The following is a 24637-nucleotide window of genomic DNA, read 5'->3' on the forward strand; positions in this document are numbered from 1 at the left end:
TGGACTCTATTGAGGAAGCACTAACAGCCTATTCAAATAAACCTACAATTTTCAGTTTTGTTTACCTGCGGGGAAAAAAAGGACTCATGTATCAAAATAATCTTTATTCAGCATATTCAGGTTTACTACATATTCAGGGATGTCGAATAGTGACATAAGTGGCATCAAACAAACAAAAATTACAAGCACAAACCAGGAAAAGAAATTGTTTTTTTGGTCGACATCCTTATGTTTAGCATATTTCTAAAACAGTCTTTCTTTCTCTCAAAGGCACACGTTAGTCGTAAAAAGCTGTACAGTGTGTAAGAAACGGCGGGTGCAAAAATGAAATATTCTTACAATATATTCAATATTCACAGAAACATATAGAGCAAATCTTAAGAAACTACAAGATATTATGAACAAAGAACATAAAACGCATTTTTCTTTTTTAATAAAAGCCAGCTGCTTGATTAAACCTCCAACATTTTCAGTGCAAACCAGTTTGTTTGTCCACAAGAGAAGAGGAAAGAAAAGAGAAGTTTAAATAGGAATTTATCGGCGATGAGAGAGGTTGATTTTCAATCAAAACAAAAGAGGAGCACACGGAGGCTTGCTGATCAGTCACCAAAAAGGATGTTGAACAAAGTTCTGTGTCAGAAGAGGGGACTCAAATGATATAATTTGAGCAGTGGAAACACTTCGACACCAGACCGCGAGAAAGTCCGACCGATCAACGTTTATGACCTGACTCGAAATCGAAAGTAAGAGCAAAGTCCAACTGGACTGTGCGTTGGCTTCGACAATGAGCTCTAAAAGCAACAGGCGGGTTTATTCCATGTCAACTCAGGAATTTTCCTTCCACCTCTGAGATTTGGAGATGTGCTTGGAAATGGAAGGGAAATGTCAAAACACCAAAACGTTTTGGATAAGAGCCTAACAGTGATGAAATGTTCAAGCATAACATGTTTTTGGGACAAGTCTGTACTTCAAAAGTATGTTAAAAAAAATAGATATTTTATTTTTTCTTAAAGTGATATTGTAGAGACTTCAGAATGTGGAGAGCACCTCAAAACCCGAACAAAACCTGAGAGGTGAAGAGAAGGTTCTTGGTTGATTTGACATGACATGAGCCAGTCTCCTCAGCATCCGTTCCGCTCTACTTCGTCCTCGGCCACCACGGGCAGGACCAGGTGGGAGATTCGGCTCCACAGTCCGCCGAACTTGTCTGTGTCCATCTCGTTGAAGGCCGTGTGGTCGCTTGAGCCCACTAGCCTGTCCTTAAGATAGTCCTGAACCATCTCCTCGACAACCCCGAGTTCCCCGCTGACCTCGTCCCTCGGCAGCAGCACGGTAAACAACAGGAAGACCTCCTTGTAGGCGGCATGTTCGTGGTCGCAGTAGCGATAGAAAATGAGGGTGGAGCCGGGCGGCAGCTCCTCCAATCGATGGATGACAGCCACCGCTCGGTTTCCCCCAAAGGCCGACCGCAGCTGCCCGTCGACGTCCAGCTTCACCTCGTCGCTCTCCAGGCCGGCTTTGGCGGCACCGTCGATTCCGAGCACGGAGGACTCCAGCGCCGAGGAGAAGGCGGACGCCAGGCCCTCGGCCAGGCAGGACAGCGTCTTTTCAGCGCCGCGCCCGGACGTCAGGATCAGACTGACGGGCTCTGTGGGTTGGGCGCTTTTGAGGTGCTTCTCCAAGTGGATCTTGCTCCTTCTCCACAGTTCGGGTCTTTGACTGCGGAAGCGAGTCTCCAATTGAAACAAAGCATCCGCGAAGGGCTGGAGCCTCACAGGCCTGGACGGACGCCGCGCTCCATCCGCAGACGTCCGGTAAAGGGAGATCACCTTGTCCTTGTTCTTGTAGAGCAGCAACGCAGCAGAGCTGAGCAGCAGCAGGACGGCAACCGACCAGCAGAAATAATGAAGGAAACCTGAAAGAAGACGGGACCGCTGTCATATATTCTTAGGTCCAGATGGATCAATTAAAAAGATATCAAATATTGACATTTTTTACCCCGCCTCATGTTAATCGTTGACCACTTGTGGGGGTATTTCAATATTTCCAAGTAGTGGTAGACTTGCTGTTGCCGAACGTTAATTAGTTCTGCTTTTAAGTCGACATATTACACTTTCTCTTTTTTTTTTTTTTTTTAAGTGTGAAATGATCCCAAATTTTGGACAATTTCCTCAGTGCTTATTGCAACTTATTTCGGCAGGTAGTGGTGAGTACGACTGCAGTAACATTAGCCCGTGTGGAAAAAAACATCCGCAAAGCTTCAAGTCAGAGATTTTGCTTTGACCTTTTTTCTGTATAACAATCGTTCAATCAATAATCGTTGAAGCCCTACTTCATGTAATTGAAATAACTTGATCTTTACCTCGTGATGATCCTCCAGAGCAGCTCCTGGCGACCCCTAGTGTCTTATGAACTGCTGAAAGTGAAAAAAAAATTAAAGAAATACAGAAATAACAACATTGTTTGCGAAAGTAAACAATCAGGCGGATTCTCTAAAGTCGTCTGGTCACCTTTTTTCTTGTGCGAGGCCAGTTCTTTCTGGGTGGGAACGTTATTTGCTCTGTGTCGTAGCGTGTACGACGTCACAGAAGGTGCATGCGCACTTGGGACGCTGCGGTGGTTGACTCTGGAGATGCCTACACATTGGAGGAGATTTTGAGTGCAATTCCTGAAAGCAAGAAATTTCGCATCGCTACTGTACCAGCTCTTTTGGCTTTAGCCTCCATCTCCTTCTTGTACTTGACCATGCTGGTGATTTTGCGGCCTTGCGCATTGTTTATGCTCTCCGAAGATCTAGCTGGTGCGCTGGGCTTTGCCAACGTGGCAGTTTCTTTAGTTGATGATAATACTGCCGTGACTGAAAAAACAAACAAAAAAAAACAACCAGCTCAGAACAACAGGATCATACCATTTAAATCGACGCAAAGAGAAGCGGTCCGTACCTTCGTTGCGTTTCAGCAAGTGTCTGTCTGTATTTTCACTCGTATGGCAGCGCTCGCCAAGCACAACAAACGGGGACAAATTCACATCTCCTATGGAGCCCATTTACATGAAAGGAAACAGGAAAAAAGGTTTTGAGTGGCAAGCTGTTAGAAAAATCTAAATAAAACACCATCCTCTCAAAAACGAGATCGGACCAAGTCTACGTCAACAAAATTTGGGTGAAAAATGCTCTGTTTTAGTATTTGTTTTTTAACATGCAAAGGAAATACGGACGCAAATTCATTTGGCACTTTGCTCATAATAAAATATGAACACAATATTATTTGGGTGCACAAAAGGGGAATTCTGTTTGAAATGTCTCTTTCCTGTTAAAAAGGGAAAAGCCGCAATGAAATTAAAACATTCCGCATTAAATGACTTATCATAATGCCGCTGCTGGGTGGGCTCTATTTGTTGAGCATTGTATTACATTTTTGAAGATGATCAGTTTGACCCTGGAAGAGATTACTTCAACTTGTTAATCATCCTGTTTACAAATGCAAACAAATGAGGTTGTTGTTTGAGGTTCGACAACAGTACGTCGAGCTCAACTGATGTAGTGGAGAATGTGTCCCATGAAATGCTTACCAAGTACTATTTTTGGCTGATACGGACTGCGTGCCGAATCTTCAGCAAAATCCATTTCCTGGTCTTCATTTTCTTCCAGTGGTGATTCTTGAAGGTCCATCTCCTTTTTATCACCACTGCCACCCGACGTTTCTTCTTCCTCCAGTCGACTCTTCTTGCCGGGGGACACTGGAAGACGAGTTTTGGACAACTGAAGCACTTTTCATTTAGCGTCAATTGTTATGATATCACGTTTAATTGTCGTTGAAGACAAGAAAATACAGTCGGCTCACCTTCATCTTCTGAGCCATTCTCCACATTTCTGGATCCCTTAATATTTAGGACAGAGGAAGAAAAAGACGCCTGCTTTTCCATCCCACTTTTAGCCCTCTTTATTGGACCTCTCGGGGTCGCTTCATAGATCAGAGCTATACAGGGGAGGATAATTTTAATGAAGCGAGAATGATTGGATTTACGGTCTTCAACCACAATTAATGCGAAAGGAACATACCAGAGGACGTTTGGCCGTTAAACAAAAATCAACGGGCTCATTGCGAGGAATTGGCTAGCATCGAAAAATAACGTCAGTGAACTGTCTGTTCCACTTACTTTTTTCTGTTGACTGCCGACGCGTCGATCTCCTCAGAGTTCGGGTGGCCGTATCTTCAGAAACTTTCGTAGCCATTTATTGTTGTTTTTTGACCAAGAAAATGTACAAAACGCGTATTAAACAATGAGTTCAAACATCGTGCTCGGATGAGACATGAATCACGGGGGAAGATTTACGTAGAGGACACAAAAGCGCAAGAGAAACTTTCCGCTAGTTGTTGTCGTCCCTCCAGCAACACGTTCTACTTTCAATGGTTCCGTTCAAAAAAAAGAATAAGGACCTGTCAGTGAGCGAAACACCGAGTCAAGGTTACGTTTCTGGCCGTATTTCACTGTGATGTGATCGGGGATGAGTTTATAAATGTATCTACATGTTATTTATGCGCTCGAATTGGGTTTTCCACGGCAAGGCGGTTTGGTTCACATTTCAGCTGTGCTAACTGTTAACATAGCTAATGTGCTAAGTTAACTGGCTTTCAACATTGTAGTTTCGTTCTGTCACGTTTTCTGATCCTTCTCGAATTGGTGACAGAATTCAATTCGACCCTTTTTTTTTCTTGTTTGCATAAATTTTATGCAGGTTTTGACAGCTTTTATACAGCATTATCAATCTATGTAGGAGATACAGTCGTGAGGGTGTTCATAACACGTTTGGACAAATCGATTGGTTTTGGACTCTGGACATTTAAAGGAGCAGTTGTCCCAGGTAGATCAATGTGCAAGTTGGTGTCGTCGTAACGTGACACGCGTTTGTCCGTTTTGGTGCTACAAAGGACCACTATTGGGCCCGTTTGAGTGAAGTTCTCATGCAGTCATGGAAGACCCACCAGACTCAGTTGTCCAACCCCAACAAGAAGCAGCAGCAGGTAATGCATTGCACTGTAGCTACCAAACTTTCACTGGAAACATATGTCAGGTATTGTGTTTAACCGTGTGCGTAATGTGTCATGTTGTCAGGTGTCAAGGAAGAAGACGATCGGCCTACAGATGAGGGGATCAAAATACAGCAGCATTATTGTTCAGGTAAACTGAAGTTTTATTGTCACCAATCAACTTGCAACTCTACTTCCAAAAACATTGGTCGATGTGGGATTTTGTATTTCAAGCCGATATGCATTTAAAATGAGTAGTTATATAATCCAAAATGAAACACACCCACCAGTGTAAAACTGATTTAACCACTGCTTATTAAAACTCAAATTGTGCATCTTGGGATAATGGGACGGGTATTCTGTCATATGGCCACTTTTTTTGTGCTGCAGAAGGCGATCAGCCTGAGGAGAGGACTGTCATTGGGACTGGTGGGCGGAGTCAAGGCCAGTTGGACGAGCCAAATGCAGAGAACAGCGCCAGCCGTCCGCTTGACTTTGATGGTTATACTGATGAGTCCGACCATGATTGCGCAAATACGAGAGATGAGGAGCCAACAAGGAAAGAAGAGTTTGCTGGTGAGCGTTTCCCGCCTCAAATGATAAGTAACTTGTTTCGGTATCGAGCATTCAGTGGCACATCGACTTCTGAGTGACCCGCCGGCATTTGAAAACAAGCAGCGGTTTTAGCAGATGCTGAACAATTCTTCAGAAAAGAGGATTCAAGCTGTTTATTGACACTTTAGTGTAGAACCGGGGTCACCAACTCCGGTCATCGAGGGCACCTGTCCTGCAGCTTTTCAATCTCTCCCTGCTTTTACACACCTGTTAAAATGATCAGGATCGTTATCAGGCTTCTCAAGAGCTTGCCGATGAGCTGATCATTTGAATCAGGTGTGTTACAGCAGGGAGGGATTGAAAACCTGCAGGACGGGTGCCCTCGAAGACCGGAGTTGGTGACCCCTGGTGTAGAAGTTTCCTGGCAAACAAAATATAGAACAAAGTATATATATAAAAAAAAAATGCAAACACACTATGTGCTAACGAATAGCATCGATGTTACTGTTATAAGCTGTTAAGCAAAAGATATTTTCAAGAATATATTCTTTATCCTCTGTGAAAAACAACTAATGTTACTGCAGCTTACTGAGCAGTTGTGACCGTCCGTCTCTTTTGTGTGTATATGCGTCAATGCATTTCAATGGGAAAAGATGATGAATTAAACTCAGAAGTCAGGGCACCACGGTACTTAAACTCAAATTTCTCTTTGCTGTAGCTGGGGAGGACCAACCAGGGGATGAGGAAGCACCGGAAGATACCATGCCAGCGGAGTGCGACGCATTTCCTGATCATGTAGACGGTCCCGTAGAAAGTCTCCAGGAAGACCTTCTGGCCCTTAACGACAAAACCCGTGAAGATCAAAAAGGTGCGAACAACACATTTGGCATTTCTCTCGTGTTTCATATAAATGATGTCAATATTAACCAAATAATCATCCTGCTTGTTGAGCAGAAGATAGAATTCGCGACCCCGTGGAAGAAGAGGACACAAAGCGGCCACGGAAAGCTTCGACGGAGAAGCCGATGGATGAATCGAGGACTAAGGTGGAGACCATTGGCCCCAACACTCAGGAAATGGCCCATTTAGGAGTCACTGGAATACCTGGAGGTAACTGGAAATCAAGATGTGAAAAAAAATTGGCACTTTGAGGGTATTTTGTCCAAAATATTCAAAATCTCTAGGAGCTGTTTTTAATTTACGTCCTTTTTAAAGCCTTTAAATATTTTAGTAGGGCCTAGCCTATTTATTGAACGATATTAGTTCTTTTTTTTCTTTTTTATTAGTGTATATGTGTGTGGAGGAGCAGTCGGATATTAGTTCTTTTAAAATTGGCAAAAAATAGCAGATTTAAAAAAAAAAATACATATTTCAACATAAAACAAAGATGATGACATTCAATCCCACCCGCAAAAGGCAAAAAAAAAGCCCTTTTTTTTTTTTGTATGTTGTAAAGGTAAATAAATACCAAAGGTATTATAAAACAATAAAACGTTCTGCCTGTAATTAACATTTTTATTATTGTAAGCATTAAGGGACCAAAAAAGAAGTGAATCTATATATAATTTCTTTTTTAAATTAATCTGCCGATTCATCGGTTATCGGAATTAATTGTAATCTGCCAAATCAAAAATCTTTAGCAGCCAGAGCCTATATTTTACACCCAAAAATTACATGTCCATGATGAATACTGTAAAAAAAAAAAAATGTCTTACCTTTTGTACAGTAACAAGATACCTGATGGGCATGGGCATGGGCATAGTGTTGGTGCTCGTCGCCATCGCGGTGCAGCACGTCCTCCGACCGGAGCCTCCGCCTCCGAGCGCCACGCCTCCGATCGACGTCTTCCTCAGGCGGCTGGAAAGACTCGAGTCTCGCTTCCCTCGCCAGCGCCCTGAGCTGTGGAGCCGGAGCCGGATCCACCTGAAGCGGCACCTCCTGGCGCAACGGCCCAGCGAGCCCGTCAGTTTGATCCTGACGGCGGGGGTCGCGGGCCGCCGGACCCTGCGATGCCTGGCCGGCGACCTGGCCGCCGCCTTCTCCTCCGCCCTCAACGCCTCCGTGCTGCACATAGACGGCGCCAGCAAAGGCGGAGAGGACAGCGACCAGGTGAAGCTGGACATCGACGGCCAGCTGCAGGTGGCCTTCGAAGGCGACAAACCGGTGGCGGTGATTCACCACTTCGAGCAGCTGCCCCCGGGCTCCACCCTCATCTTCTATCGCTACTGCGACCACGAGAACGCGGCGTACAAGAAGACCTTCCTCATCTTCACCGTGCTGCTGGAGGGAGAGGAGGAGATACCCGCCGGGACTTCTTTGAGCGCCGTGGAGGAGATGGTCGACGACCACCTCCAGAGGAAGTTCCTCTCGCACGGCCGTCCCCTCGCTTTCGACAGGATGGACTTGGACAAGTACGGCGGGCTGTGGAGCCGCATTTCGCACCTCATCCTTCCTGTTACCACGGAGACGTGGACGGAGCATGAAAGCTGCTAGTGAACATTCGGGTTAGCTTTGACTGCATCTTTGCGGTTGTTGGTGGAATTTTGGGCAGGTTTGCTGAAAAGGTGACGAGACTTTATGGACGGTGAGTCCGTCCAGTTGAGCGCAGCTCCGCCAAGGTCGACCAACTCTTGCATATTAATATCCATGTGTTCCTGGGGAGATGTACAGTTTTTTTTAATCAATGTTTTAAAATTGTAATATATCATGCAAATGAGTCATATGTCTTTTTGACACGTTTGCCTCTTAAAGAACAACCAAACTGCTCTAAAAACACTGTAACAAACACTGAAAAATAGGACTGGTTCTGGTGTACATGTTGGCTTGATTCTGTACTGTTTGAAAAGAAGTACGAAATGTGTAATTTAAGCAGTGTTCTCCTGTATATAAGGATATAAAATAGAAGTCTTATAAAATCCAAAATAGACATTTTAATATTCCGAAAATGAAGTGTTTCCAAGAGATGATTTTTTTTTTTTTTTTTTGTCCCAACATGTTTTATTCTCTGATCACTGGCCGCTCTCAGCATCGCAATACGCATCACTATTTTAACAGTGTCTCTTTTCTGCAATTAGCAAACTTCCTGTAGCACTACACTATGGTGTGCCTTAACCGAACTTTCGATGTTATACTCCAGGAAGACAGTACTGTACTGATTCATACTGTACACGTGCCTTCACTCGAATAAAGACACAATTTTGAGGCTTGTTCGTTTCATTGCAGTGTAAGCCATTGCCCTATAGAGGGCAGCATTTAGCAACGCCACAGTTCTCAAACTGGGGTTGGGCAAACCTGACCAACATTTGATTTTTACAGTATGACAGGTCAGCCAGGTCAGACATTGATGAGATAATGAAGAAAAAGTGTACTAAATATGGTCAAAAAAATAATCCCTGCTCATTACTTTGAATTTAACTTCCCAATGATTTAATAAAATTATATCTTTTTTATATCGAGTGTAAAAATTGTTCACTTTACAAACATTTTATTTTAGTATTTAAAACAAACCAAATACATTATTTCATGAGCTAAATGATTAAAAATATATATTTTTTAGAATTTCCTAAACTAATACAAGTTCCTTTTAGTAATTAAATAACGTGCATTATTGTTTTGCATTATAGTAGCCCGATTATTTAACAATCTTAAATTATTAAGTCATTTGAATTTTTAAAAATGTATTGTATTGTTCACAATTTCAAAAAATTATTTCATGAGATTAATTACATTTTTTTTAACCAATTTTAGGAAGAATTAGCAAAATATATGCAACAAATAAAATACTTCTTTAAATAATAAGAAATTTTTTTTTAATTATACTGTTTATAATTAATTAAAATTAAGCAATTATTGAATACAAATGTGGAATACATCGTTTTTCATTTATACATATTTTGATTAATTAAAATGAACAATGAATGAATTTAATGAGAATAGAATTAAAAAATAACAATTTTAGGAAGAGGAATTTGCTAAATCAACACAAAAGTTTCTTTACTAGTAAAATAAATTATGATCACTTTTATGTAATTCGGAGTTCTAGTATTTACGAAATGCAACCATTTAAATATTTTCTTTTAATGAAACAATTCATATTATTTTTATTATACCGTATATAATTGATTTAATTATAATGAAAAAAATGTCGTCAAATAAATATTCATGTAAATTTAATTCTGAGAACAAATTATTTCACAAGATAAAAAAAAAAAAAAAAGAAAAATGTTAGGATACATTTGCAAAATGAATGCAACAAATGGTGGTCGGACCATACTTTCCCTAGCACAGCTTTAAATGATCAATGGTGTAACCGGCTGCTGCTTTGACGGATTGGCCACTACATTAGGTACACCTACACTTTGGCCTGAGATTCAAAACAATAAGCGTACAGTACCGGTAGTTCAAAGTGATGTAGATATGCAGTGCAACCTAATGGGAGATTTTAGTTTACTCTACCTAATGAAATGTTAGCTCACGTCCAATAACATGGAACACATGTATTCCGTGAGACTTACTTTTATAGTGCTGATGTTTTGCGAGTCGAACTCCTCCTCACCCTTCCATCAGGGCCCGCCTCCTGTCGGCACTCGCACAGCTTTCACACGCACGCTCTCCCTGCCTCCACTCTCCATCAGTGCATTGACATCATGGCCTCATAGAGCCTCATCTCCACAGTCTGGACTCGCCATGAGGAGGCCGAGGATTTTTCTCAGCTGCTAACTTGAACAATCTGCAACTTTTTTTTTTTTTCTATCTCTCTCTCTCTCATCGGCGTCCGGAGGGTCCGCAGTAACTGGCGGCATGTTTCAGTGGTGCGTGGTGATCTTGGTGCACTGTGCGCTTTTTGCGCGCGGAGTCGCCGTGCCGCCAAACAGCCTGGCTGCTGCAGACTCCAGACTGCAAACTGACACAGAGGCAGGGCATAGTGCCAAAAAGCTGCAGGAGGTGACAGAAGAAGAAGAAGACGAGCAAAACACCCTCTCCAAGGTATGGTGTGCACTCGCAATGCATCATACAGTCACGTCCAGATGGATTTTTGCCTTTATGCGCTGCAATGGATTTGGAACAGAACAGTCGATATGTGATCGATGTGCGATGCAGTATGTTCATGAAGTTGTAGACTTTTCTATTCGCAAAGCTCAACTTGAAGAACCTCAAATGTCCCAAAAGTATGTTATATATGCAAAACATAACATAAGGTATTGAAAGTATTGCAAAACTTCGTCAACGGATCGATACTTGTATCGGCATAAAAATGATCGCGAGACGATAATTTTTTCCCAGCCTTAATACATATATCCAAATCGTTGCTGTCCTGTAAAAAAAAAATACTTAACGGTATGTCCAATTTTGTAATTTTCACGTTAATGCCATGTCTGTCACACGGAAACACCATTCACGTAAAAATAAGAAAATTGAGAAAAAAAAATGGACAAAAGTGTTTTCACAGGACAGCGAAGACATAATCGTTTTGTTGGTTTTCAACTCAACATGAGACTGCATTTCCTTTAGTGTTGGATCATTTCATATCTTATGTTTGTTATCAGTGGACAGTTGATTAAAGCAGCACTGGGCAAGAATTCGACCTTAGTAAAAAAAAAAAATTCACAACTCTTGAAACATGATGAAACATTGACTTACAAGTAGTTGAGTTGAGTTGGGACTTTTGTCATGCCCTGTGGGGGGGAGGGTCTGTATCGTTTTTTCCGGCACTAAGCAACTTTGAGGAGGATGGGAGCAACCCTGGCACACAAAAAAAAATACAAATGTCCTGATTTGCTTCACGGCATACCCACTTCCTCCTTTCGCTATAAGGACGGAAGTCGATTCGAACGTCTACGCGCTACTACTGGTGTCGTGGCAGAAGCCCCAAAACAAACGAAAAAAAAAATTAATTCATTACCTCATCGCTGGAAATAGAAATGTCATTCAGTCCAACTTGCAGGCCGGCGAGCGCTCAGGATTTCACGACACGACACGCTGGCGCGCATGGGAAATGTGGTTGACAAAACACTACCGCTTTTGTTCGCATGGCGCCGCCATAATCAACAAAAACCGACATATGACACAGCGTTGCTTTAAGCTTACAGTTTACGCTTCAGTGACGTACTGCTGGTTTTATTTTGAATCCATTGTGGTTGGTGTATAAAGGCAAAAAAAAAAAAATCAAAAATCAAAATCCTTCTGGATGTAACTGCATGTCGTGTGGAAAACTGACAAACTTTTTTTGTGCACAAACTTGAGCGTGGTGGAAAAATACATACCGTCCTTTTCTCTTTGTAGCTGCTGGGTGATAATGACAAAGTGAAAGCCCTCTCGGAAGGCTCTGACTGTCGGTGTCAATGTGTTGTCAGACCCCTGAGCAGGAGCGCCTGCCGGCGGATAGAGGAGGGCAGCGCAACCGCGCAGGACTCGTACACGGTGGAGACCATCACGTCCGGTCCGGAGTGTAAGTGCGCCTGCGTCGCTCCTCCGTCTGCAGTCAACCCCTGCGAAGGAGAGCTCAGGCTGAAAAAGCTTAGGGAAGCTGCGAAAGATGATGTCAAGGTGAAGTGTCAACCCGACCCCCGCCCCCCCCCCCAAAAAAAAATTCAAGGAGCTTGAATGGCACTCTGGTCTCCACTTTTTTTTTTTGACCGAGTCCACTTGATCGTTTTAGTTGGCCGCCGTCCTTGAGCTTCTGGAGGGCTCCTATTATGGGATGGATCTGCCGAAGCTGCACTCCATCATCGGCAATCTGGTGGACCGTGTGACGCGCATCGAAAAGGTACCGGATGACGGCGAAGGATCCATGAATTAGCTGTAGATGGGAAGCTTCAGCTAGACCTGAACAGACACGAGGACAAAAGTATTGGGACACCTTGGTCATTACACCTACGGGAAGTGAAAGCAGAAGAGAAGAGAGTCAGTCCCTCTCCACTTTGGAACTATAACAGCCTCTACTCGTCTGGGAAGCCTTGCAAGATTTTGGAACGTCTATGTGGAAATCTTTATCTATTTGCGAGGTCGAAGGTCACTGACGTTGGACGTGATGAGGTTCAGGCCAGGGTTAGCGCTCATGATCTTAAGATACCTACGCAATAAAAGTACACACAATAAGAAGGAAACATGAAAACATGTTGTGCAGATTCTACTATGTTAAAACGTCAGTTAATTGCTCATTAAGTGCGGCTGTAAAAGTTGGAATTGTCACCAATTTGTTTTACCAGCCTGGTTGAACATCTGTCAGTCTGTTTTTGGCTCTGTCTGAAAACTCATAGCCCTATCTGACTAGGTGTCCCAATACTTATGTCCATTCAGTGTCACCAGAACGTCATTGTATGTTCACAATAACAATCCTCAGTGTGATTATTATGAGTTTGTAAAACAACTACTAGCATAGCACTACTACGTCATGTCTCAAAATAGCAGAGGTAATGTGAAAATATCATTACAATAATAACTCTTCACTATCATTCATGTGGGGTTGCATCAGAACATATAAAAGTCCCAGAAGAATGCGGCGGTCTGCATCTCACGACTCCATATACTCAAAATAAAACACAATTGTAATCATGGCCGGGAGAAATTACGGCGGCGTCGCCTCACAGCGGAGGCGAGAAAAATCGAAAGGAGGAAAACGTGCTTACGTGTGGAGTCACGTTTTCACCGTGTGTAAATCTTGACTTGATCTCCCACTAGCTGGCTGACTGACTGACATGGGATGTGACACAGCCATTGTTAGGCACACTGAAAATAGATGTGCTTTCCCCCACTAAGTGGCCTCTGGAGACTTTTTTTTTTTTTTTTTGCATGGGAAAACCTGGGGAAAAATGAGGTTCCATTTAGACTTGCAGTATTTATACTGTACAGAGTCTACAGTATACACCGTATTACAAGGCAGCTGCTGTCACATTTCCACAAAGCATTTAGCTGTGTATTCACAAACTATCGTTTCCAGTTACTTGGAGCAGGGTTGCACAAAATAACCTTGGGCGATGAGCCACATGCTGCTTCACCGTTATTGTCTGATGACATGAAGCAGCCTGTTCTGGTAAACTGCCACTACAATGTCATTTCTATTAAAAATATAATGCTGTTTACAATATAGTTATATATGTATACATTATATTTGGTAGTGGCCAACAAATGATCTAAAACATTTTTGAATCCATTATTTTTATCTAGATGACAAATCACACGTTTGTTGGGGTTTTTTCAGGTGAAACTAAAGAACTCGCAAAATTTGGAGATACACTTACATTTTGTTGGACAGCGACACTAGAGGCGTCAAAATAATCGATTAATTGAAAATTAATCGATCATCAAATTAATAAACTATTTGGATAATCGATTAACCGTTTGAAGTCATTGCCTAAAGTTGTCCAAACCATCTCATTTAACCCTCTAAGAAGTAAATTAGTTTATTTCTGTGGTCCTTCATTTTTAATTAACTCATTCAGTGCCATTGAGGGATTTACTTGTCTTTTCAAAGTCCAGCAATTCAATCCGAGGAACCTATTTATTTATTTATTTATTTATTTTTTTCAAACGTTAGCGTAAAAGAAGGTCTGAAAATGTCTGGCAGTGAATGAGTTCATAGAAATTTAACAACATTCCACGATCCCAGATTCGTTTTCTCATTTATCAAATATGTTCAACCTTGACTGTTATAATCACATTTGTTTATGACTGTGTAAAGGTGATGGCCTTGAAAGAGACCAAAGATGAGGTCAAGTCCCACACGAACCCACCAAAACCGACAGATGATGCTAAAAGGTGGACCACGGCCCCACATTCACCTTCACACCACCAAGATGATCAGGATGGAGAGAAACTCGGAGGACCAGAAAAGTCTCAAAAAGCAACGGTAAATGTGATGTCGTTGACGTATAAGCAAAGTAACAGATGGTGGTCCAAAAAGTAAGAAAAGCCTAGCGTTAATGCCTATGGAAGGAGAATGCGTTAAACTGTAACTGATAAGAGTGTCCGGGTGACTGTAGCACTGCTGAACCCCATGACAGCATCCAAGTGAAATGGCGATCCTCTCCAGAAGTGTTGGGTGGGCTTCTTCCCCAAAATTGAATCACCATGCTGGTATGCTTTCTCAGGGGGATTACGCAAGGTTATTAATGAAAACTGAAACTACATGGAACAAATCTAATGTGATGATGAAAACATGGCAACAAGATGCGCCTTTTGCTGAGTCCAATACATAAACTCGAAAGTCAGTTTGAAAATGCTCTGCATCCCCAATAAATACAAAAAGCTGGACAATACCGGTGAAACTCTGACTGTTAATAAACAAAAACAAATTCTGTCCCTATTATCTTAATTGGAATCATTTTCACCAAGTTTATCTCACAGAGTTACACTTAAGCGCCAACTCTTGCAACAAATAAATATTGATGAAAACTGTTTTTGTTTGGCAAACTCTCACTGTTCAAACATGCAACGTTTCATCTCACTGGATGGTTGTGAAGTTGTTCGTCTGTCCACAAACAGGAGAAACATGGGGAGAAGTTTGTTGCCGGAACGCTGTCCGACGGTTCGGCTCAGGTCACCAAGGTGAAACCCCATGCGGCTCACAAAAAGGGGGCCAACAAGGAGTCCAAGACTGCTCTTAATGGGATGATTATCAGAGGAGTGACTTTTTACAAGTCGGAGCCAGAACCAATGGCCACTGACGACGGGGAGCATGAAGAGAATGGTAAGTGCCACCAACCCTCAGAAAATAGCCATGGTCAAAGTCTTTAGACAACGGGATACGACGTAATTATTTTTGCAATGAGCAGCATGTACTCTGACAAGAACCAGCTGCTGGCAACTAATGACCTTTATGGAGAAGTCAAACAAAAAAACGGGGGTCTCTGTCTTTAGTGTCTTTCTGAAAATATTTCTTGGCACAGGAAAACCTATTTTCTATTCTGGAGCAATGCAGAAATCCCTCAAAAGTTAAATCCTAGTGTCTGGGGGAAAATTGCACGGCGATTCAAACGCAATGCAAACGTGCCACCCTTCTCCAAAATGTAACCACATAAAACAATACCTCTAAATCTAAGCGATAGTAATAATTACTTAGCATGACATTTGTACATAGAGAGATGATTACACATGCTTAACGTTGGCCTCAGTTGCCTATGACCTAAACGTCTCCACCATCTGCAGATTTTGAGTATCATGGATTCAGTGGCGATGGTCCAATCGACCTCCTCATTGAGGAGAATCTTCTTCAACACAAAGTTCGTCCCCGTCCAAGGGAGAGTGGAGAGCCAAAGTCATTCCGCCCCATGACAACTAGCCTCTTCCATGACTCCAAGAAAGTCAGCCAGTCTACAACACCAACACAAGTTCTGAGTGAAGAGATCCAAGACATTGATGCTCCATCTGTTTCCACAACGCTCGAGAGCGACACAAACACAGCGAGCAAAGTCACGTTCGCACCCTACACAACCTCAAAGAACCCCGCGACAACGAACTCTGCATCTCAATCCGTTCCTTCGGACATCAGCCAGGGGACTTTGAAAACGGATCCCTCCCCAGATGTAACTACCAAGGAGATGACCCTAGCAACCCAAGCCGGCGATAAGGCAACCCCTACAAGTAGTACGCAAACGATCACGACAGAAAGGCCGAGCCTGGAGATGAGTGATCGAATGCAGACTACAGCGGAGCCAACCTCCACCGTGAATGACGTGACCACCACTGCAACCCCCACCACCAACATTCCAATAACGACAGTCACCGAGGTTGCTCCCACAACACCACAAGACATTGAACCAACCTACCTTCCAGTGTCTTCTACGGAAATCCCTCCACACACCTCCCCGCCTGTCACCACACCTGCGACGACTTCTGCGCCGGCCACTACCACCACTACCAAGACCACTACAACGACAACCACTACAACCACGGCCACCCGCAATCGGTCTCCTACTGTAAAACGGAAGTACAAGATCAGCTGGGAGGAGGAAGAGGAGGATGTGGAGTTTGATGACATAATGCAAAGGCAAGAGGGAGCAACAACAAGAAAACCCGGTAAACTGATTCATTGACCTCATAATTCGGCATTTTGTGTTGCATGGATACTACACCAAGAACCCGAGAGAGGAACTAAGTGTAGTAGCTCACATAACAGACTTCTGTGCAGTTCTCACTCAATTCTCCATCCACAATCACTCTGAGATTGACTGGGCGACAATCCGGGGTGGTTCCCCTGTGACCTTGAACATGATCTGCTGTAGAAAATACATGGGTTTAGTCACTAACGATTGAGAAATTACACAGGAATGTACCATACGTCAACAACTGTTAAAAAAAATCTAGGATTTGCACCAAAAGTTAATGGTTTCCTTGGTCCCCGTCTCACGCTACAACAAAAATTTGTGGAAATCGGGTCAGTAGTTTTGGTACAATCCGTCCAACCAACTGACTAACACTTGTCAATGACATAAGCTCTTTAACCGAGGTTACTACAAAAGAGGTAGAAGCCTACACCATTTATTTTGGGAAAAGATGAAACAGTCTTAGAATAGTACAATAGGGTATTATTTGGGCTGTTCCGTGCCAATGTGGCAACCTTGCGTGCATGGGGCTGATTCGAATAAAAGCCTGTTAGAGTAATTCTTTTCAGACCCTTTGAGGTGGGTCTGGATGATGTTGATGCTCTTCTAAATCCTCACTCATAACACTCGGGGTATTTTGCAGAGGAATGCAAGGACACCCTGGCAACCATCTCCGAACCGGTGACTCACAACAAGTACGGCAGGACCGAAGGAGCCTGGATGAAGGATCCCAAATCAGACAAAGACAGGATTTATGTCACCAACTTCTATTACGGGAACAACCTCCTGGAGTTCCAGAACATGGACGTTTTCAAAAAAGGTAAAGCATTTTTGTTGACCCTGAGCTTTTGATTGCTCTCATTTCTTCTTATCTTTCCCAATTATGAACCAATTATTTTCTATCCTCTCTTAGTGGTTTTATCAACACATGCAATTTCCCTATTTCATGGCTGCTTTGCCAACTCCTATTCCTTCCCTATTTCAGATCTTCTCCAGCCTATTTCAACAACTCCTAAAGCTTCTGTTTATGAACGTTCTTAGAGCATTTTTGCCAATTCCAACAAACATCCTTTTTGCATATTTTGTAGGTTGTTTTGATATCTATTCCAAATGTCCTCATTGCTTTGGCCTTTTCACCGACTGGGACAATTTTCCCATTTAGATCTTTTCTTGGCCCTTCACCATCTTCATTGTTATACATCAGACCATTATATCAACAAATGTACTTTCCGTATCTTATCTTTAGTTCGTCGTCCTTATTAGGCACCGGTCAACAAGAGCCAGGTATCTCAGGCCAATGGGCGATGCTCAATTGCAAAGCTTTTTTTGCAAGTCATCTAATGAGGGATGAACATGGCAACTTTACGATTGCCTGTACCTTCCATCAACCAACTCATACACAATCTCTTATTTCTCTCGCTCCGAGGCAAACTCCAACAACTCCCAATTACCACCTGCTAAAAATGTCTTCTGTTTTGTGTCTCTGTAGGCCGTTTTACCAACTCCTACAAGCTTCCTTACAACTGGATCGGCACTGGCCACGTGGTGTACAACGGCGCCTTCTTCTACAACCGCGCCTTCTCCCGAGACATCATCAAATTTGACCTGCAGCAGCGCTACGTGGCTGCCTGGACCATGCTGCACGATGCTGTGATGGAAGAGTCAACGGCGGCGTGGGAGTGGCGCAGTCACTCAGACATCGACTTCGCTTTAGACGAGAGCGGCCTGTGGATCATCTACCCGGCAATGGACGATGAGGGCTTCTTACAGGAAGTGGTTGTCCTGAGCCGACTGAACCCAGTGGACCTCAGCATGCAAAGGGAGACCACGTGGAGAACCGGGCTAAGGAGAAACCACTACGGAAACTGCTTCATTGTGTGTGGCGTCTTATACGCTGTTGACAGCTACAACCAAAAGGATGCCAACTTGGAATACGCCTTCGATACGCACACCAACACTCAGATGATTCCCAGAATGCCCTTCACCAACAATTACACCTACACGACCCAAATTGACTATAACCCCAAAGAGGGTGTACTGTACGCATGGGACAATGGACACCAAGTTACATACGATATTAAGTTGGCATATGTAGACTCCAATTAAGGCTTTAATTGTAGTAAATTTAAATTCTTAAACGGATTGTAGATCAGTCCAACTGGCCTATAATGGCTATTTGTTCAATTTGTACCTGAATTAAATAAAAAGTGAGCCACATTGGTCAGTCAACACGTTTTATAGTGTAAAGCCAGCAGCACAACTGAAAGACACGACTGAAATTGACATAAGTGGCCAATTATGAAACACATTCTAGTCGACGACTGACGCTTGCATCACGGACACCTGCCGTCAATTCCAAACTCACAACAAAAAAGGTGACACCTTGAGTTTATAATCAGAAAGTTTGAAGCACGACTTATATTTTATTGAACCGCAGAACAGGATCCAAAGGGGGGGAAAAAAAACACAAATAGGTAAATTCGTGAATAGTGAACTGCTAATAGACGGGGGGCTCACTGTACTCTGGGCATGCAGCCTTGGCACGACATTGTACGCAAATAACCTGCCATTTTGATCGTCGGTATGCATTTTGTGTTGTAGACGTCATTCGATTCGAAGATGGTCATCAACTAATAAAAACCGATGCTTTCAGAAACGCACACAATGCGACTGAATCGTTCGTTAGCGTTTCGTAGCGAGTCGCCTGGTGTGCTAAGCATAATAGCGAACGTAGAAAAGCCTTTAAGTTCCATTTAGTTGACTTTCAAAACAATTACCAACTGGAACTCAACCACATGCAAACAGAACATGTTATTTACTTTATAGGCAATGATTCAAGTCGAATTTTACCAATATTAATTGACATACAGGCGTATTAATCTGTTGAAAACAAAACACTTGCCTTAAAGCATATAAGCTCCTTCAGATCTCTACAGTATAAATATAGAAATACTCTACAGTGGCACCTTAAGTTCCATTTGGTCAGCTTTCAAAGCCATTTCCCACTCAAGCTCAACAATATAGCTATCATCCAAGAATCATATACTATACAGGCAGTTATACAAGTGACAATTCAACATTACCTGTTTGTATAAATGTATAACTCAAGTTAACAAGTCAGTACAAAGTAGTATATTCATCCATTAACACTTACCTTAATTTTAAAAGCTTTCAGTTTTAAATATCAACTGATACATAAATATTTAAAGTGACACATAATGTAATTTAAAATTTATATTCCCCCCACCATAGCCAAATGTTGGCGCTAACCAGTCGGTGGCTAGAAAGCTCGGCTAACAAACTTCGATGGGCTGACCAAAACAGGTCTTAAACTTACCAACGTAAAACGGAAACAATGCTACACATTTTAACAGAAGCTCTTCTGTTCTCCTCTGCTCGGTCTTTTTGGCAACTGGCGATCATCTGCGATTATCAGGACACTGGAAAAAAAACAGCCGTGGTCCGCTTAATTAATGGTAACTTCCTGTGGATTTCCCAACAAGGGTCGAAAAACGTCACACACAAAAAAAGTCAAGGTTACGCTGTATGTCCTTCACGACTCATTAAATCGTGTTCACACCCCAGCAAACTCCCATTCTTTTTTTTTTTTTGAACAAAGTTAATATAAAATTGTCTTTCTTTGTAAGCTCATGTGTGCCACGACCAAATTACATCTGTCTAACAAGCACTTTTTGTATGGGTGACTATTTGAGGGTGTGGTGCAAAAAATATGGTGTCAATTGAGCTTCAGAAAATGACAAAGACAGAAGAAAACAACAGTAAAAAAAAATAAGGCATCACGGATGCATACAGACAATCCAGTGTTTAATTTAGTGCAAGCACAAAACATACATTTACCATGTGCTTGAGTACAATTGGCTTGCAGTGACGTGGGAATGAAATTGTATTTCTGAAACGCACACACACACACACACACAAACACTCACCGGAAGACCGTTTAAAGAAACGCAGGGCTACAGTAAGCATGTCACAAAAAAAGGGATGCACTGAACTTAACACAGTGTGAAAAATCTAGGAATTACTTATTCAATAGCATTTCTAGTCAAAACTAAATGTTTCAGATCTGTACTGCAGAGCAAACTACTAAAAAACTTTTCATCACATATACATTGTTTTAAAATCAAAAGGCTTAAATTGCACTATACAAAAAGTGCAATATATGTTCCCCAAAAGATGCCTTCTGAACTCATTAAATCCATCTAAGAACAATCTCCATAGGGTTGGACAATTCCGGTCCTCAAGGGCCCGTATCCTGCATGTTTTATATGTCACCCTGCTGCAACCCACCTGATTCAAATGATCAGGATCGTTATCCATCTTCTGCAGAACTTGCTGATTATATGATCATTTGAATCAGGTGTGTTGCAGCAGGAAGACAGAAAAAACATGCAGGATACCGGCCCTCGAGGACCGGAATTGCCCACCCATGAAACTTCGACACAATCCAACTAAGACACACAAATGAAAACATACAATTTTGTCAAAGGTTACGACAACAGAATTAAATACGTACAACAGCTTAATCTGTTCAAATATTTTCAAATAAAAACAAAATTTTTCATCAATAGAGTATAAAAACAAAAAACACCAAGTACATAAACACAGTGGTAAGATGTCGGAGAATACATGACTTCCTGAGCTTCCTGTATGTAGCTGCGTACAATCTCCTGTAATATTACTTCATAATTTATGAAAACGTTTGCAGCAAAAATGACATTAAAAAAAAAACTATGTAGCAATCCCAAATTTGTAATTTTTGCCTTAAAAAAAAAGATGTTTAAGTTGAAATGTTGAAATATTATTCTTTTGCTTAGTTGATCTATAAAATAAGGAGCAAAAAGAAGTGGACTTGTGGATAGAGCTGCTATGGCGCATTTGTGTTGTGACGGGGTGACTCAGGGTTCACTGCTCGGCCCCCTGCCGCTAAGCAATTACCCGTACGTGGGACGTCTGAGGTTATGTGGGGAAGTCAGTGCAGCTACACAAGGAGCTAGCTCCCAACACTTACAGACTACCTTCCGGAATTCAGGCCACGATAAAGAATGTGGTAACTGGCCTGATGCCAAAGTCTTGTTTTGTTTTTACCGATGGTTATTGTCGACAGTGGCTCTAGGCAGAACCCATGAGCACGCCGACAGGAGGTGCGGCCTGGGCGTCTGCCGGCGAGTGCTGATAAAAGGTTTGCGTGCGGTTGACCCGCAGCGTTGGCGGAATGGTGGCCGAGCGGATGTGGAGGATTCTGGTGTCGGTCACTTCGCAATCGATCTGCATCATAACTTCAAATTCCTTGTCTCCGATGATGCTGTCTGTAAGGGTAGAGGAAGAGATACAAATATGTTATTGCATTAAAAGGGGATACATTAGGGAAAACGTGTCTTTTTGAAAAAAAAAAAATCAAAAAAATGGCTTTTTGATTGCTTGTGTGCCTGTCCAAGAACTTGGAACCCCGTTTTTTTCCCAAAGTGGTTTATCACCACTCCTGAATTGAAACGTTTTCCAGTTCGAAGCACGGCGCTGTGAAGGTAAATGTCTCATTTCCATGAGACTTCAATTTCAGAATTTTGATTCTTGACCCTTGCGCAATGGTTGATCAATGCATGTCCCAGACATGTACAATATTTACAGTAATTGCAAATAATGTTTTTCTTTAACTTGTCTACCAGTATAGCTCCTGGCAAATTCTTCTCTTGTCACGCCTTAAGCTAAGAAAAGTGTGAGGAAGGATTTTTTTGAGGCAGCTGGATGCTCGCTTACAGACGGGAGTCTGAAGGTGAGTCACGCTGGATTTCTCCCTCGTGCAGAGACAAAGCGGCTCGCGTCGAGAGCTGGACACGCATATTTGCGAAGAAAAAGCAGTCCGAAAAAAAGAGTGGGGGATGTGGAGCTATCGGGCCCCTTGTGGGTTTAGAAAAGTTTGGAACGAGGCCATAACCAGACCTGACCCATCTTTAAATTTACACGCATGAGGTTTTTTTTTTTTCTTTTTAACATTGGAGAAAAACATCCACCAAAACCAAACACGCTTGTAAAAATCCTATACAAAAGGGAATTTATTAAGAAAGCAAAGACATGATTCAGAAGAAGTCACCCCTGTACCACAATGCAGAGAAACGCTTTGTCGACAGAATGATGAAAGCAAAACTGCAGGAGTTTGGAACGAAACAAGCATGAATGATTATTTTCCCCCTCGATCTCTAACAGACGCCGACCACAATTGTCTGTTATTATCCGCTAGTGCTTTGTAAAAATATTAGTTCCATTTGGTGCGGTTTCCCCGTCGGCCTCTGTCCCCGTGGTCGTGGTACGACCGACCATCGGATTGATCCGTCACTACCTTGAATTGAAACAATCCACTGGTGCACTAATTAACAGGTAGACGGAGGAAACCAGTAACAACACACATGGCGTAAACCTTCTGCAGTGTGAATATTTAGAAAAATAAATTAATTAATTAAAAAACACATTGGTGAGGGATACTTAAAAAGCAGTTTCATTACAGGATGGCTTGGCACAAGACCAATCCCCATAAGGGAGCAAAGACCAAAGTCCTCTTTCTTGGTTTCTGCTATGACACGAAGCGGTAGGAGGTTTTCGAATACATCAAGAGCACCAAGCGGTTTAAAAGCTGCCGTATTTTTCCGGCCACCTGTGCAAAACATCAGACTCCTCCGCAGCTTTGCAGCACCTTCACAGGGTTCTCCTTTGGAAGGACAATAGGGGAGCTCCCTCTACTGCCTGGAAGATTCCGCAGGTGTTCATGTCATTAAATGTCCGCCCCGACTATGACCTCATCTAGTGCCGAGATTCATCCTTCGCACCTGCGGTGAAACACACTTAGCAGGCCCCTTTGGATGAGATCCAGGCTGAAGATCCGTTACGCTATGCGGCTATTTAAAAGCAAGCGCCACTCTGCTCATCTCTACGTAGCTTTGTAAGATAACACTTTCAGGTCGGTCCGGCCTGTAGACGCCGCTCTGAATGGGCGATCGGCATTGGTGCTTTTGGAATTTGAACCCGCTAGCCACTAAAAATGTGCTTAGGAGTGCATAGTCTCAGCTCAGGCCACATTTGACTCATATGCAAATCCCCAAATCGATCCACCACGCATTCACGTAATGACATATGGTGAGCTGGCCACAGGGGCCTTCCATGCCAAATCACACAGTGGGTTTAACCAAGCAGATTTGGATTTTCATGAAACTTCAATGTACTTGTTGATGGCACAACACTATGTCTCAAATTTTGGGTCAATCGTACCCTCAGGATCTATCATTGAATAGCTGCGAGTATGGATACGTTGACTCTTTATTGCTGCTAAACCCAAATAGATTACATTTTATTAAAAACGTTGCTAACTCATTCACTGCCAGACATTTTCAGACCCTCTTTTACCCAAACGTTTGGAAAAAAAAAAAAAAAATTATATATACATATATAAGTTCTTGAATGGCTGGACTGTGAAAAGACAAGTAAAATCGTCAATGGCAGTGAATGAGTTAAGGTCACGTGATCCACAAGGTCAATTTCAAGGTCAAGTTACTAATATATGCACCAACCCTCTAAGTGATTGTAAATTTGTAATCCTCGTTGAATTCCCTTTCCAACAAACTATGTTTTGTTGAGATTGACCCCGTACTTGCTGAGATAAGAATTCAAAGGACAGCGGCCACGCCCTTTTTGTCAAAAAATTGCCAAAACTCTGCAGGCTGTAGCTCACAAACCATTGATCCGATTGACCTCCAATTTGAGATTTTGTGTTGTGCCATCACTGCAGCAAGCACACCAAGCTTCATTAAAATCAAAATCTGCTCAGTTTTGCAAAGGAGACCATTGATGTGTTTCAAACGCGTTTTAAGGTAAAACAATGTAAAATATTTATATGTGGTTTCTCGATATTGCGGGTTTTCACCTATTGCCAGCAAGGAGAGGGATGTGGACGTGGTCTGGCGGTACACAGGGGCTCGCGGTAAAGAACGTTGACGCCCCCCC

At 42.5% G+C, this 24637-nt stretch overlaps 4 protein-coding genes and 1 long non-coding RNA gene across 12 annotated transcripts in view; 2 read left to right on the forward strand and 3 right to left on the reverse strand.

Moving 5' to 3' along the window:
* Positions 1 to 89: 89 nt before the first annotated feature.
* Positions 90 to 5807, reverse strand: LOC147139009 (uncharacterized). 3 transcript variants are annotated; one of them, XM_086046316.1, is made up of 8 exons: positions 4159 to 5804; positions 3843 to 3977; positions 3571 to 3738; positions 2943 to 3032; positions 2702 to 2857; positions 2511 to 2636; positions 2363 to 2413; positions 90 to 1915 (listed from the first exon to the last, which is right to left on the reverse strand). In XM_086046316.1, the coding sequence occupies exons 1-8, from the start codon at positions 4232 to 4234 to the stop codon at positions 1122 to 1124; spliced, it is 1596 nt and encodes a 531-aa protein (XP_085902442.1). In that variant the 5' UTR covers positions 4235 to 5804; the 3' UTR covers positions 90 to 1121. The 3 variants fall into 3 exon arrangements, with proteins under 3 accessions (XP_085902442.1, XP_085902441.1, XP_085902443.1); XM_086046315.1 differs by having other exon boundaries at positions 2363 to 2416; positions 4159 to 5803; XM_086046317.1 differs by lacking the exon at positions 3843 to 3977 and having other exon boundaries at positions 2363 to 2416; positions 4159 to 5807.
* Positions 4391 to 8786, forward strand: LOC147139010 (uncharacterized). Of its 2 annotated transcripts, none has more exons than XM_086046318.1 (7): positions 4391 to 4864; positions 4932 to 5024; positions 5116 to 5181; positions 5421 to 5606; positions 6304 to 6453; positions 6540 to 6695; positions 7312 to 8786. In XM_086046318.1, exons 2-7 carry the CDS (start codon positions 4973 to 4975, stop codon positions 8076 to 8078), a joined length of 1377 nt encoding a protein of 458 aa, XP_085902444.1. In that variant the 5' UTR covers positions 4391 to 4864; positions 4932 to 4972; the 3' UTR covers positions 8079 to 8786. The 2 variants fall into 2 exon arrangements, with proteins under 2 accessions (XP_085902444.1, XP_085902445.1); XM_086046319.1 differs by having other exon boundaries at positions 4394 to 4467.
* LOC147139011 (uncharacterized) lies at positions 5995 to 20297 on the reverse strand. 4 transcript variants are annotated; one of them, XR_015088875.1, is made up of 6 exons: positions 19965 to 20297; positions 11849 to 12410; positions 11226 to 11327; positions 10100 to 10488; positions 6513 to 8239; positions 5995 to 6422 (listed from the first exon to the last, which is right to left on the reverse strand). It is a non-coding gene; the product is annotated as an uncharacterized LOC147139011 (long non-coding RNA). The 4 variants fall into 4 exon arrangements; XR_015088874.1 differs by having other exon boundaries at positions 10100 to 10633; XR_015088876.1 differs by lacking the exon at positions 11226 to 11327 and having other exon boundaries at positions 11849 to 12073; positions 19965 to 20296.
* olfml2ba (olfactomedin-like 2Ba) lies at positions 10165 to 18844 on the forward strand. 2 transcript variants are annotated; one of them, XM_086046312.1, is made up of 8 exons: positions 10165 to 10571; positions 11868 to 12131; positions 12244 to 12351; positions 14266 to 14433; positions 15069 to 15273; positions 15732 to 16601; positions 17271 to 17447; positions 18117 to 18844. In XM_086046312.1, the coding sequence occupies exons 1-8, from the start codon at positions 10386 to 10388 to the stop codon at positions 18731 to 18733; spliced, it is 2595 nt and encodes an 864-aa protein (XP_085902438.1). In that variant the 5' UTR covers positions 10165 to 10385; the 3' UTR covers positions 18734 to 18844. The 2 variants fall into 2 exon arrangements, with proteins under 2 accessions (XP_085902438.1, XP_085902439.1); XM_086046313.1 differs by having other exon boundaries at positions 10450 to 10571; positions 11939 to 12131.
* A 134-nt stretch (positions 20298 to 20431) lies between the features above and the next one.
* atf6 (activating transcription factor 6) overlaps positions 20432 to 24637 on the reverse strand; it is a 33693-nt gene continuing 29487 nt past the window's right edge. The window contains exon 16 of the mRNA XM_086046314.1: positions 20432 to 21954. Within this exon, the coding sequence (XP_085902440.1) occupies positions 21758 to 21954 (197 nt within the window). The 3' untranslated portion in view covers positions 20432 to 21757. The remainder of the gene's footprint in view (positions 21955 to 24637) is intronic.

Source organism: Filicampus tigris, chromosome 12 (genome assembly GCF_054856515.1).
Source record: "Filicampus tigris isolate MCC_2025a chromosome 12, RoL_Ftig_1.0, whole genome shotgun sequence".
Lineage (NCBI taxonomy): Eukaryota > Metazoa > Chordata > Actinopteri > Syngnathiformes > Syngnathidae > Filicampus > Filicampus tigris.